Source organism: Sycon ciliatum, chromosome 3 (assembly GCF_964019385.1).
Source record: "Sycon ciliatum chromosome 3, ocSycCili1.1, whole genome shotgun sequence".
In the NCBI taxonomy this organism is placed as follows: Eukaryota; Metazoa; Porifera; class Calcarea; order Leucosolenida; family Sycettidae; genus Sycon; species Sycon ciliatum.
Window position 1 is genome coordinate 43,258,559 of NC_088645.1, and position 15,496 is coordinate 43,274,054.

The window sequence follows — 15,496 nt, forward strand, 5'->3', positions numbered from 1 at the left end:
CACCTGTCATTGAGTATTCCGTAAAAGGAGGCCTCGACAGCAGAAAAGCTAAATTTAGAAAAGAGATCCTGTCAGCTTTTCCATTATTATTTTATTGTATTCCACCTAAAATCAGCACACTTTTCGTAAATGAAAGAGTCAACACAAGCAAATGAATCAAAGGGAACTGGTCAACTCACCTGTCATTGAGTAATATTCCGTGAAAAGAGGTCTCAGCAGAGCCGAAGCGAAATAAGCCAGGACACGAAATATCCGAAACAGCTCATGCAAGAAGCAGTTCCAAAGAAGGAAGTTCCTCGCGCATGCACATCCGAAAACGGACTGCATGCACTGCATGCAACACAATGTCTCCCGTGCACGTGCACAGCACGCGGCTACCACCCGTTGGTAGATCTAATACCGAGCACCTTACGTAGGAACTTACGTAGCATAGCGGTGTCGTTTTTTCTGCCATGTGAACACAATAATAGAAAAGCTGACAGGATCGCTTTTCTAAATGGAGTTCTACTTCTTGTAGCATGCTTTGATCGCCTCATCTAGGCCCTGCTAGGTGCAATGCGATTGGTCATCTCCGTGCCTACAGTCTTGTGACATGTCAGAAGTATGGAATCAAGCAAGAGTACGAGTGTGAGATCGCCTAATCACAGCCCGCCGCGCGAAGCGCGAAGGACTGTGATGCAGGCTGATCGAACACGAGTACGAGTGTTTTGATTGCATTTCTGACATGCACCCACGCTTGAAACTCATATCGGACTTGTAAATAGTGACAAAAAAAAATACTTCGTGAAGGGCTGTGATTGGCTGATTGAGCATGAACGCGACTGTTTTGATTGCATTTCTGACATGAACACGCACTTCGCGCGGCGGGCTGTGATTAGGCGATCTCACACTCGTACTCTTGCTTGATTCCATACTTATTACAGGCTGTCGAATGCACAGCCAGAGCAACAAAAGACATCGGGGAGACGACGATCACAAGGACAGAAACAACAACTTACTTGACCAGCATGAAATGACATAGAAAAAACAACATGGTAGTACCGGTCTTTGTACAAGTCAAGCAGCACACAAAACAGCACACAAAACGTGTACAGGGTGTACCACACTGATCACCTGAAAAGGGTGGTCTATACAGGATATTGCACAGACTCAGTGTCCGCGAGGATTATTTTTCATAATCCCCGCGGCGCTGCGCGCCTAGGGGATTTGAAAAATAATCCCCTGGGAACCGTGCAATATCCTATACATACCATCTACGCGGCTCAAAGGATGTAACTATTACATGACATTGTACTTGTTAGGGCGCGTTCAGACTGGCGTGAATAGCCGCCGGAAACCTGCAGCTTAATCCCGGGAATCGCAATCACACTGCACGTGTATCATATATCCCGCTGGAATGGCCAGTACATGTGAAGCTTAGACATTTGAAAAATTTGAGTTGACTCAGTTTGAGTTGGATATCAAAATAAACTAATTCAGTCTGTTGAGATACTGGATCATTGTGCTTGTCGACGGAAAGAATACTATGTCCGGAGTGTTTGGTGCTTGGGTGGCATTCATCCGCTCCGCGATCAGAGTATGCTTCTCGTTCGCAGCAAGCGTTTTGCCTGCAGAGCGGCCCGCAAAAATCACCACGTACACGCGGCTCCATGAACTCCCTCTCCATTGCTGAGTCGAACAAAGATTTCGGCATGATGGGAGAAGTAATAGTTGGCAGTCTAGAAGTCAAAACTCAAAAGCATGCAGTCAGACTGCAAGAGTAGAGGCTGAAATAAAACGAAAAGACGGAACATGTGCTGCAAGGATATCAAAAGCGCTCCGCGTGCCGCCGGAATCTGCATTCCACTGGCCTGCAGAGTGGTGGGAAACCTTTTCCGTGTTTACGCTGGCGGGAACGTCACGTGAGCGATTCACCTTGACAACTTTCACATTCCGCTTGTTTTTTACGCCAGTCTGAACGCGCCCTAAGTGGAAACCAGGGAGTCGTAAAAGCCCGGGAGAGGACACGGGATGCGCGCACGCGGACGATGTTTGCCTCGGCCAGAAAGTGAAGCACGCTAGGCTGGCGCGGCCGGATCTGCTCGATCCACGGCGCTGTGCTCGTCTTCAGCAAGTAGTTCAGGGCAGGGAATCCTAAAATACCAATATTTTACAACTAACTGTTACTTGTTGTTGACACCATATCCGAAACTGGTGGCGAAGGAAGCATAAACATGATTGTGTGTCTGTCTGTCAGACTCAGTACACATGGTACAGGGTGTGGGGAGTTGAGTGTGTGTGTGGGGGGGGGGGGGGGCGTGTGTATGTGCACATGTGCTTGTACTTTTGTGTGTGTTTGTACAGTGTTTGTGTGTGTGTCTGTGCGGGCGCATGCGTGCGTGTGTGCGCATTTTTGTGCACAATTCCGTTACGAAGTACAAATGATAGGTTTACATTTTGTACACTCGCCAAGACTTCGGTTAGATTCACTGAGAACCTTTCTGGCCAACCTGGAGGCTGAGCTTTCCGTTTGCTAAACGGCTAAAGTCACCGCGTACTCAGTATACGAGTACTAAGAAAAGTGTTGAAATTATCAAGATTTATAAATAACGACCTGCAACCATGTACAATGTAGATAGATAGGGAACACACATTGATTGTTTTTAAAAAGAATCCAGGCAAAATCATGAATCATGGAACGAGTGCGTAATAATGCTCTATGTTGCGTTTTGACGATGCTGAAGGAAGGGAGCCGTTGCGATTCACTCACAACACACGCACAGAAATCCACTCGACTGCAATTTCAGTGCAATTTCTGACACAAATTCATAACTCCACGAGTACGAGGAAGCTCAGCGGATCTCCACAAGAACTTTCGCCCATCAACTGCAATGGAATATGGGCTGTATGATACGACCAGCGGCTAACACGGGAAGTGGCGTCATTTTCCACAAATCTCATTTCGTTAACCCCCAACTCAAATAAAATTGAAGTACAATTAGGGATTTATCTTGCATTTCCATCGCCTCAGAATAAATTAACTTCGATAAACTGAGAGAGAATGAGTGAGGCAGCTGGAAGAATTGAGGATGAAAATAGAGATCAGAAGGCTCGACGGAGCAATCGTCTCCGTGCTCTAAGAGAAATCGGAGAATGTCCCAATTAGTATTTCAAGAAGACATCACAATTTTCGAAAATAATAATTTCCTTGCCTCGCAACACCGATCCCTGGCAGCGTTCCCCCGGCAGCGCGATGCAAAGATGTTTTCTGGGAATGTGTGCCGTGTCCTCTCCCGGCCTTTTATGACTTCCTGGTGGAAGCCTGAAACACGATCATAGAGTTCTGGCAGGACTTTCCGCCTTCATCAAGGCCTCGTGCGCACGGCCGCGGGCGCAGGCCTCGGCGCTACGCGCCTTGGCCTGCGCCCTTGGCCGTATGCACTCGGCCTTGATTCAGCCATAAAGTCCTGCCAGAACTCTATGATTGTCTACTTCAGGAGTGGTTTGAGCTACTGCTTGCACTGGAGACGCCAGCGCCAGTCCGGCTGAAGCAGCGACACTGGCAGGAACATCAGCACCCTGCGCAGCGCTGGTTTCGAGTGCCACTTGCACAGCCACTTGAAATGAAACTGGGCAGATCGCAACCCTCTGCTCGCCTGCGCTGGAACAGAGCGACTTGATCCGCAGTCCAGGCAGGAACACTGTCATCGGCACTCTGCTCAGCGCTGGTTTCGAGTGCCACTTGCACATCGAGCCACTCGAAATATTCAGGAGCGACGTGTCTGGGCAGATCGTAACCCTCTGCTCGCCTCCGCTGGAACAGAGCAACTTGATCCGCAGTCCAGGTTCTCTCACGTTCTTTCTCCATTTCTCACGACTACTCTCTGCTGACCAACTCCAAATCTCTACAGTATCTCAAAGACTCAAACCCTCCAGCAACAAAGACAAAGCAAAACAATTTTTTTTTCAATGACGGCCATTTTTGCACCATGGCAACGCATCTTCGGCAATGATCGCGAGTGTAACAGAAGCCGAACTGCTAACTCGAAAACACACAGTAATCAGTAGACTCGCCCTCTACAGTACGTACACGCGGTACGCGTGCACGCCAACCGTCGAACGATAAAATGCTAACCATGCGCCCGTGTTCCAAAATCTCGGCCCTTCTGGCTTCTGTTCTGCACCTGACTCCTGAGGCTGAGCTGCGCTCATTCTTCGTGTTCTAATTTTGTTTCATTTTGTTCCAATCCTTCAAGTATTAGTTGGTTTCACGTTCCAAAAGCTGGGGGTTGGGCGAAGGCATTCGCCACCCTCTCGTCTCTGTCGACAATGACAACGGCGGAGGAGTCTCTTCTGCAAGATTTGGGTTTGGTCAGAGGTGAAATCGCGTACCTCGGAGCTTTCGCGGTGAGGGATGAAGACGAGATTGGTCGCGGATCTGACGCAGTCGTGTATCGGGTAGAATGGCAAGGCATTCCCGCGGCTGCGAAAGTGCTGCACTCTCTCCTCGTACAACGAGGTGTGCACGGAAGAGAGGATAAGCTGCGACGCTTTGGTGCTGAAATTAGCAATCTCTCTCGCCTTCACCACCCTAACCTTTGCCAAACGCTTGGCATAGGATCCACTGCCGATCGTGGTCTGCCTGCATTGGTAGTCGAGCTCTTCGATCGCACTTTGCATGAATGCAGCATCGGTGAAGGCAGGTTGGACGATCTAACCCTGATGTCGTTCCTGGAGCACGCTATAGCGGGTGTGTGCTATCTGCACAGCAACGATCCGCCAGTGATTCATCGTGACCTGACTCTGCGGAACGTGCTGATCAAGGGTAATGTCGCGAAACTCGCTGATTTTGGAGTTGCTCGAGTTACCCAAAGGCATCTGGTCGGACTCTTGGCCGACCTCACCACGTGTCCTGGGACTCATTTGTACATGCCTCCGGAGGCCCTCTCCGAGTTGGCCGTGTACACTGAATCACTGGACATATTCTCGTTCGCTGTGCTAGCGACAAGCGTCCTGACTGGAGCCGATCCGTCGCGAAACCTTCTTAGCTCACCCAGGGCCAGAGTTGTGGAGAGAGTGGATGGAGTATGTGAGGAGAGGGTCATTAGTGAAGTCGAACGCCGCCAGGTAGACTTGGCCAGGATACCAGACGACCATCCGCTGAGGCCTGCCATCATCCGCGGCCTTTCCAACAGTGCAGAGGATCGTCCGATGGCGGAGGAAATGCACGAGTTTGTGAAAGTTGCGCAAAGAGACCTAGCCATGGTAAGTGAACATGTCATCACAATCGATTGTCTAGAGCTACTAAAGCATAATGATATGAGTGATAGAAATGTGCTCAAAATTGAAACAGGGCGTCTTTCTCGGCACTGCACGGTACTGCCACCTGTTCACTAACGACCAGCGAAAATGGGTCTTTTTGTTACCAGTCGGGGAGATGTCCTATCTAGGACATCGCACTCTGAATGAGTCTGATTGGTTACCTGTCCCAGAGTTGTCATGGAAACGTCGGTCGCGCACACGCGATGAAAAGAAGTGCTGCGTGAGCATTTCTGAATGTATGTGGAGGATGCACGATCGTAATGGCGATGGATTTCTTTCCGAATTGGTCAAGTTTGAGGGAATAGGCGGAGAATATCAGACATCGGCGGGGATTGAGGTAGTGTATATTCGATTCGCCATCGAATACCCGACCGAATGGCCGTTTTCGTTTGGGGATTTCATGTGGGGTTTCTCGTAGCCACGCGGCGCTTCTTCGGAAACGATTGCTTCTGTGAATGTTTTGCCTTTGGAATGTTTCTTCACGCCCCGTGCGTTCATTTCGCCCCAAACCTGGCCATGCAGAGGAGGAAGACGAGGCAGCAGGCGCTAGGCCCGTAAATCACTGCCTGGAAGATATTATTTGGCCAAAGCTTGCTGTTGGCGTTTTTGATTTCTTGGATACGACAGCTCTTGGCTAAAACTGGACCTTGGACGGTCTTTCTTGGATATCAACCCAGGACGTGGTGGTCATGGACGTATCGCCATCACTTTCAGCCAGATCCTTCTGCTGCCTGAAACCAGTGGCGAAAGTAAAAACTTTATCGCAGCAGCAGCTACTGCACTGCTGAAAGTGCGAACACAAATTAATTGCTTCGCCAACCCTCTTGTGCACTTGCAATTTTCAATGCGACCAAAACGATTCGCTTGCCAGTTCCTTTGTCCAGGCGTACTCTACAACGAGGAAAATAAAATTCGTGAAGGCAAGAGGCAAGATACGAATCTCGACTCGCTTGAGGCAAGCTGCCAGGAGAACGACAACTAATAATAATTATTACTTTTGAGACGAAAGGCCTTCGTTGCGTTTGTTTTGAGTGAGACTTGTCATCTTCCTCAGCCGCGACACAAAGTTTTGAGTCACGTGTCACGATTACTATGGGAACAGCATAGTATGTATGCTGGGGCATGCTGGGTTCCGTGATGTCCTATCTAGGACATCTCCAGGACTGGTTACCGAAGTACACATCTAAAACGTTCATAACTCTGGCATCCATGCTCCAATTTCCTGGATCTAGAGCTTCCAAGAAAGCTACTGCGACGAGCAAAACGCTGAACTAAAACACAAGTATCTACAAGGTCGTACACCAGCTACAGAGCTAAGCGAATCTGTCCCAAAGTCATCGCGCGGTCACGCAAGTCAAAGAATCTGAGCTTTCACCCGCCATTCCACTCTGCTTGCTCGTATCCAGCTCAATTTTCATGTGAACACTCCCGCGAGTCCACTGCTTGATTTGAACTGCAGTTGCCATGGCACCAAATGGCAAAAATGCAGAAAAAATGAAAACCGAGCGCCCACACGTGGCGCAAAAATAGTACGGAGGATTAGCAAGACGAAATTCGCGTTCGCGTTCGCTCTCCAAGGAAAGTCGAACTCAGTGACGGAATTCGCGTTATGAGAAGGATTAGCAAACAGAATTCGCACGTGCATGACGTTGACACGACGTACATTGTGTACAGACAGTACAGCGTGGTAACTTTATGACTGCCCTGACACGAATCCGCGATACGTGTTCCGACTGCTTTTCCGAACGAAAAATGCGAAAAATGTTTGCGAACGCGAACGCGAATTTCGTCTTGCTAATCCTCCGTAGTTGTTGTGGCCGTCGAGCGTCATAGCTCAGCGGTCCTTTATCCAATCGCTTTGGCAATTGTTGCAATCGAAAGCTGGGAGATTTTCCTTTGACCTCTATACTTCGATTATGAGAATTGAGTTGGAATTGACTGAGTTACGATTGTTTGAACGTACACGCCTCCTGACATGTTTCATCAGTACGCGATGTACACTCGGTGCAAATATGGTGGAGATTGGATATAACGACAAATCGAGTTCAGCGACAAATTTCTGTTGCTCAATTCTTTTAGCAAGTCCTTTCTGTACATTATAGATCGGGTATAACGACCTCGAAAAATAACGACCGATCGATTTTACTGACAATTTTTGGTGCCCAAAGACCTGAAAATGCATTCAATATAACGACTTTCCTCTTGTACCAGGCGGAGTGGCATGCATTAGACATGTCTGTGTCACTGTCACATGCCCGGACCTCTGGGTCACTCCACGCGTGCTGGTAGCCGCAGTGTTGTTGTTGTTGTTGTTGTTGTTGTTGTTGTTGTTGTTGTTGTTGTTGTTGTTTCAAATCTTTATTCTCACGATAGCCAGTGGCCAATAAGAGATAATAGTGTAAGAAAGGAGAAAGAGTGAGGAAGAATTGGGTGGGCAGGGCCTAGGGGTTAATGACTACTTAAGTGTACGGGCAGGGGTGGTCGCCACACGAGCATACAGAGTTGCGTACTTAAGTGTACGGGCAGGGGTGGTCGCTACACGAGCATACAGAGTTGTGCAACAGCAGGGATATCTCGGATTTGAAGGGAGTACGAGAAGGGATTTCGCGAAGCTGGGTGGGCAGGCAATTAAAGTAATGAAGGGCCTTGTACAGGGGAGAATGGAGACAGCGGTCAGTCCGCGGAGTTGGCAAGTGCCAAGTACGAGAGCGGCGTAAATTATACGAAGGTTGCACGTTGCTAGCAGTATGCAGCGAGAGTATATGTGGTGGGGCATAATTGTGGCGCAGAGAATGCGCGAAGAGTATATGTTTAACTTTAAAACGTGAAAATAATGTTGGCCATTTGATGCGATGCAAAAGGTGGGAGTGTTCTAAGTGTGTGTAAAGGGGAAGGTGGAGACATATTCTGGCGGCTTTCCGCTGGAGTCGTTCTAATCTGTCAAGGGAAGTGTGGGACAACGGTGTGAGAGCAGTGCTCGCATATGAGAATATAGGTAGTATGTATGTCTGATAGATGTGAGATAAAGAATCACTGGTGAGTGTAGACCTTAGTCTAAAAAGAATATTGAAAGACTTGAGTGATTTTTTGACTATGTATTCAACATGCTCCGTCCAACGGAGGTCATGCTGAAAGATTATTCCGAGGTGTTTGTGTTTTTGTGCTACGGTAAGCGGACTATTCCTGAGGGTGATCTGGGGTAGCTGTTCAGGGGGGCGGTTATTGTGGTAGAACGGGAGGATGACTGTTTTCTTTGTGTTAACCAGCAGGTGCCATCTTTGAAGCCAGTCTCCAGCTGCTGTGACACTCTGTTGTAGGTTTCGGGTGCAGTCTTGAAGAGTTCTCGCTATGGAAATCAGAGCGGTGTCATCTGCAAACTGGCTACAGGTGGTGCCGGGATTCTCACATGCATGTGGAAGGTCTATGGTGTAGACGAGGAATAGAAGCGGCCCAAGAACAGATCCCTGAGGGACGCCGGCAGGGATCTCGAGGAAAGGCGATAGGTCGCCATCCACCTGGACCCTTTGCCGACGCCCCAACAGGTACCGTCGGAACCACTCCAGGGCGTTGCCCTGGACACCATAGTGGGAGAGTTTTGCTAGAAGGCCTGCATGCCACACACGATCGAAGGCCTTGCTTAGATCGAAAAAGCAGGCATTGACGTGTTTCCCGTCGTCTCTCGCAGTGGAGAGGGTATGGACGAGACGGGCGAGCTGCTGCTCAGTGCCGTCTTTCTCGCGGAATCCGGACTGCTGGTTGGGCAGGTGGGGTGTGATGTGCTTGTAGAGGAGTTGATGTGCAATTTTTTCTTGGATTTTTGATGTAGTGCTCAAGAGAGAGATGGGTCTATAATTTGTTGGTTGGGTTGGGTCACCCGGCTTGGGTACTGGAGTAATGGTGGCATCTTTCCACTCCTGTGGGATTTCTCCGGTTTGGAACGATAGGTTAAAGAGGGACGATAACGACGGTGCAAGTTCCTTAGCCGCTTCTTTGAGGAGGCGGTTTGGAATAGAGTCAAACCCGGGGCTTTTGTTGGTATCAACTCCTCGGAGGAGTTTTTCGACCTCAGCTTGGGAAGTCGAGATTTCTTGAAGGGGACTGAGGATGTCAGGGGTGGTGTTGATGGCTGGAGTTTGCTCATCCGCATTGGCCACGGACAGCTTGCTCTGTGAAATGAAGAATTCGTTGAGGGCAGCGGCTTTTTGTGCTGGTTGTTGTTGTTGTTGTTGTTGTTGTTGTTGTTGTTGTTGTTGTTGTTGTTGTTGTTGTTGTTGTTGTTGTTGTTGTTGTTGTTGTGTTTATTTTAATTCGCAAGCCAAACGGGCAGATCTGCCCAATGAAAAGGTGGCGAATGCAGATAGAAAGCAGTAATAAATGAAATTGGGGAGGGATGTAATAAGGATAGAGGTGGAGAAAAACTAAGCCAGCTGATCATCAAACAGGACGTTTGGTACTCTAGGAGTGCAGCGCGTGGTGTAGTTGCTATGTATGACCTTTGGCTTGAACTATGCATGCAAAACACATGCACATGCACGTCTGAAATCCATATGCATTATTATGCACATGCACACCTGCAATACATTTCTGTCATTTTCATATGCACACTACATGTAAATGTGAAGATCGGGTTTAGTGACAGATTGAATATGGCGATATTTTGTTTTCTCCCGAAGGAGTGTTGCTATATCCGATCTCCACTGTATACGTCCTTATTGGACGGGGGTCATTCTCAAGGACGTAAGTATACGTCCTTAGCGGTGAAAGTGTTAAACAAAATTGTTCCAAACTAACCCATATTTCATGCTGGCGAAAATCACAAATGAAATATTGGTGTGGCTTTAGTTTGGCCGCACCTGCTGTCGCATCGGTACGGACCCCGCTGTCAAACCTTCCCTGAGCCTGCACCTGCTGCCGCATCGGTACGGACCCCGCTGTCAAACCTTCCCTGAACCTGCAGCTGCTGTCGCATCGGTACGGACCCCGCTGTGAAACCTTCCCTGAGCCTGCAGCTGGGATCATGTTAGACTAGAGAGCTCAGTTACTGTATTGAGATGGTCATCTAATGCAGATGACCTTTGTACCCTGTATCAGTGTATAGTGGGTGCACTGATACAGGTCTGGGATATCACAGCGCCCTGTATCAGTGCACATCTGTGTGCTTGCAGGTCTGGGATATCACAGCGCCCTGCATCAGTGCACATCTGTGTGCTTGCAGGTCTGGGATATCACAGCGCCCTGCATCAGTGCACATCTGAGTGCTTGCAGGTCTGGGATATCACAGCGCCCTGTATCAGTGCATATCTGAGTGCTTGCAGGTCTGGGATATCACAGCGCCCTGTATCAGTGCACATCTGTGTGCTTGCAGGTCTGGAGCCGCACCATACCCAGCAATAACCCCAAGCGATAGGATATTATTGAGCAGTAATGTATTTAGATCTCCGCTCCACTGCTGGATCTTCGGCTTATTCCCTGGCAAAGGACTGGGAAGGAGCATATATTTCTCTCTCTCTCTCTCTCTCTCTCTCTCTCTCTCTCTCTCTCTTTCTCTCTCTCTCTCTCTCTCTCTCTCTCTCTCTCTCTCTCTCTCTCTCTCTCTCTCTCTCTCTCTCTCTCTCTCTCTCTCTCTCTCTCTCTCTCTCTCTCTCTCTCTCTCTCTCGCTCTGTCGCTCTGTCGCTCTCTCTCTCTCTCTCTCTCTCTCTCTCTCTCTCTCTCTCTCTCTCTCTCTCTCTCTCTCTCTCTCTCTCTCTCTCTCTCTCTCTCTCTCTCTTTCTCTCTCTCTCTCTCTCTTTCTGAGGGAGAGGGAGAGAGAGAGAGCCTCACACAGCAATAAGACATGTCTCATTGGTATGGCGGTCAGGAGGGCTGCTTCCGTGAAATATAATAATTATTATTAGTGCGTGATGCTAAAAATGTGAGTGAAATTGGATTGCCGCAGCCTGAGAGAGCTTTTGAAGCTTTGATAATCACTTTGAACTGCTTTCAATGTTGCTCTAATCCCTTCAATTTTCATCCTCTTCGATTCTCCGGAGCACAGCATATTGTAATATCACACCACCCGTAGCTTTTGTGCCCGCAAAGACCATGGAATAGTGAACGGCATTGTGGCCCGTCTAGAATGGGCTGGAATTGATCTGAAGATGTGATGAGCGCAAAGAAGCTAAAATTTAGTAGTGTGTCGGTCGTATAATACACCCTTTGTACAATAACGGTCACGTGATCCGAGACGGGGCATCCTCTTCGATTTTTGTGCAGAGTATCAGTTGAGCATGGTGGAACACTGTATTTTTCCATTTTGGAGATGGAGGAGAGAGTGTTGAGTGGTTTGCCATCGATGGCTGTGGAACCCGTGGACGAACTGTCAAATGAAGATCGGTTGTGTAAGGAACTGAACAGTTTTCTGCTGAATGAGGGTGCATATCTGTCTGGAAAATGAAGGAGTTGTTGGAGCGGTAAGATTTCCGCGTTCAGTGGATATTTCGGATTACTGTAGATTGAAATTTATTTTATTTTCTCTACCTTCTCTCCTCGTCGATGTAGAGAACATTTCTCTATGCAGAACCCTGATGCTCCTAGAACTAAGAAGGGCACCAGTTCCTCGAGTGTACCTTCATCATGCCCAACATTTCATGCGTCCCAGTGGATGAGTGATGAACCTCTGTTTCCCAGAGTGAGTGCCACACCATGCTTGCTCGTCTCCAACGCAGGGGCAAGTCGCCGACGACAGTGAAGAGGGAGCTGATGGAGTAGTACTAGTGAACAAGCCCGTGGATAGTGTCCACGAGTTTTACTTTGGTGGCTATGTGCATAATGTGAAAGTCTGTCATATCGTGCATACAGCCACAGCTCGAACTCAGATGACTTTCTCCGCACACCTGAGCGATGAGGCTGCGTCTCTCTCCACTTCAACATCAGCAGCTCGAGCAGCGCCAGCAAGCATTTGATCTTCCAATAGCGAAGACAGGGATGGGTGACCTGTCATGCCTTTTTCTCAAGCTCCAGAGTCTCTTGGCAGGGCGTTCCATATCTTCGCAAAAGCAAGGATGAAAGTCGTCATGGACAAAGTGTTCCGAGCACAACACTGTGAACGATATCGCAGCACTGCGGCCTTCTTATCGCCAGATAGCCAGGATTCCAGAGTGTGGAATGCCAGCATCACCAGGGAACGCATGGAAAGACAAGTGGGTTCCTTAGACTAACGTTAGGGATGACGGTTACTGCAAACAAGAACCCAACAGTGGTCCTTGGAAAGCATTTCGGAACTTCTTCCTTCAGAACTAAAAAAACTTCAAATGAAAAAGGCTGGGAAGTACATACATGAACATCGCGTCTGGACCGTGAAAACACAGCCTGTCACAGGAAACTTGATCACGTCCTGCAGCAAACCATGCATGCTGGTTGCATGCCAAGTGTGCAGCGCATGCACAGCATGCCCCGTCTCGACCCCTCTCGCTTATTGCGCAAAGGGTCGTATATAGTCTTCATTGCTGAGGAAAGTTATCATGAGTGCATAGAATATAATTGATGCAGACATGGCCAGACAACGAGTTAAAAAATCAATTTCTGCATTCTGGTCTTCAGTGAATTGTATCGGAACTGAGGGTAAGGTATACGAAAAGAACATTCTAAAAATAACTGCATAAAAGAGTGTGAACAAAGGAAGTGCTAAAGCATTCCATTAACATAATATGCATCAGACAAAGTGCTAAAATATATTCTACTACTAGCTGAGTGCAAACACAAAGCATTGGGTGATACAGTGCCAAATAACACTTCGGGCATGTTTGGTTGGTACAACCTAGAACAGGATTCACCAGAACAGCGCGTTTGGTTGGGACTGCACCTGTTCTGGGTCGGCCAGAACGTGTTCTGCTTGCTCCGGCCTCGAGGCCGGGGCAGACCGAGCAGTTTCACTTTTCACAGTGAAACCTGGCGGGGACATCGGTTTTGGTCCTAAATGATCACGTGCATACGCTTTTGGGTTGGACTCGTCGTACCGTACACAGTGACCATGGTGACCCATACACATTTCGAAGAATGCACCAAGGGCGGGTTTGGTTGGTACGACCTAGAACAGGATTCACCAGAACAGCGCGTTTGGTTGGTTCTGCACCTATTCGGGGTCGGCCAGAACGTGTTCTGCTTGCTCCGGCCTCGAGGCCGGAGCAGACCGAGCAGTTTCACTTTTTCACAGTGAAACCTGGCGGGAACATCGATTTTGGTCCTAAATGATCACGTGCATACGCTTTTGGGTTGAACTCGTCGTACCGTACAAAGTGAACATGGTGTGATCCATACACATTTTTGAAGAATGCACCAAGTTTGGCATATTTTTTAACAAGAATGTGCTCTGTTTCTGGAGTACCGTTTGGTTGGCATGATGCTGGTCCATGTGCACCAGTTGTTCTATCCTGTTCTAGATCGTACCAACCAAACGCACCCTAAGTTCACATCTGATAACCAGCTATGAGAACAATTTAACGCGACTACATGCTTCTTTTGTTTTCAAAGGATGGGCCACAGTCACCCTCACTGGAGAGGAATACCTTTCCGAAATGGCAGTCATCCCTGATGATACCTCAAAGTTCTCAAAATTAGGCCCAGTCGCGACGGATGAAAACACTGTAAATGTAGAGAAGAACCTGGCTACATATCTGAGACGACTAATAGTCGACAAGGAAAATACCAATGGCAAGTTTCTAAAAATCAAGCCAATGGGTTCCATATAAAATTACTTTATCCACGCCGACTCTTTAAAGTTATCATGTACTGTCTTTTGTGTCTGTGAAAGTTTCAGACAGGTAGCCAGGGAAGGGGAGGGGGTCAGAGGGTGCGGGCGATCCACCCCCCCCCCCCACCCTTCTGCCTACGGCCTTGAATAATTGAAAAAAAAACCAACAACCCTCTTTTAGATAAGATTGCACGACACTGACCGATGGTACTGACGTTCTACAACTAACTGGCTAACAGCTCTAGCACATCTTGGATGCGCACTCCGGTGTCGTGCAATGTTATCGCATGAGCTGATTGTTTAGTAACTGGTGGTGTTAGTGGACATTATAGTGTAGCTTGTAGTTCCTTGGTCCTTTTTACTTTTTATAAATTAATAATCCTTGGCTCTCCATCCGAGTTCCTCTTTTAGATATGGAAGGATAAACTCGGATTGAGAGCCAATTTATAGTAAAGAAAAGGACCAAGGGACTACAAGTTACGCTATACTGTCCACTACTTACACTACCGGTTACTTGACAATAAGCTCATGCGATAACATTGCACAAAACTGACCGACAGTACTGACGTTCTACAACTAACTGGTTATAAGCTCTAGCGCGTTTGGGTTGCGCACTCCAACAGCCTTCCAACTTGGAAGGTTCTTAGTTATATGAAAACATAGCAGGGGAAGTTGAGCGCAACCAAGACAAGCATAAGCTAAACGTCGGAGCTGTGAAGGACGTTGGCGGATATTCATGCATATCGACGTGCATGAACATCCGCCAACGTCCTTCACAGCTCCGACGTTCAGCTTGTGCTTGTCTTGGTTGCGCTCAACTTCTCCTCCTATGATTTCATATAGCTTAGAACCTTCCAAGTTGGAAGGCTGTTGGAGTGTGCACCCAAGACGTGCTAGAGCTTATAACCAGTTAGTTGTAGAACGTCAGTACTGTCGGTCAGTTTTGTGCAATGTAATCGCATGAGCTTATTGTCAAGTAACCGGTAGTGTTAGTGGACATTCATAGCCAGCAATCGCATGTCATCTCGTACATTGAAAATCAACATAATTTTGCGAATCGACCTTTTTTCAGGATCACTTTTCAACGAGGACGAAGCAAAGTCGGCCGAACGAAGCCTAGTGGAAGAAAATCACCCTCTCCACTTCACCATCACGATACTGACATAGATACGAGATGAAACAACTAAAAAATTCACAAGAAAACTGTACGACCATCATCGCGCTGACTTTGGTCTGACTTTGGTCTGAGAATTTCTATCACGATCAAAAATGTACGAGGAGCACTCAAAAATCAGCCACAGACGTACCTTTATCGCTCTCTACTCCTTTTTCAAGGCACAAAAGTCGACTCTCCACTTTCAAACCAGGAATCAGACATACCAGTGGTCCTTTTCAGCTGCTCCACGAGCGCAGGAAATGTTCACCAAGGGGCGCAGAGCAGCATCCATTCCAGAAAAATAGCTAAA

At 48.0% G+C, this 15,496-nt stretch overlaps 2 protein-coding genes across 3 annotated transcripts in view; both read left to right on the top strand.

The window, feature by feature from the left end:
* The window catches only part of LOC135812296 (mitogen-activated protein kinase kinase kinase 7-like), a 214,904-nt gene that overhangs the window by 154,814 nt on the left and 44,594 nt on the right, over window positions 1-15,496 (top strand). The window lies entirely within an intron of this gene.
* LOC135812297 (uncharacterized) overlaps window positions 4,050-15,496 on the top strand; it is a 158,842-nt gene continuing 147,395 nt past the window's right edge. Inside the window, exon 1 of the mRNA XM_065325673.1 lies at window positions 4,050-5,244. Within this exon, the coding sequence (XP_065181745.1) occupies window positions 4,309-5,244 (936 nt within the window). The 5' untranslated portion in view covers window positions 4,050-4,308. The remainder of the gene's footprint in view (window positions 5,245-15,496) is intronic.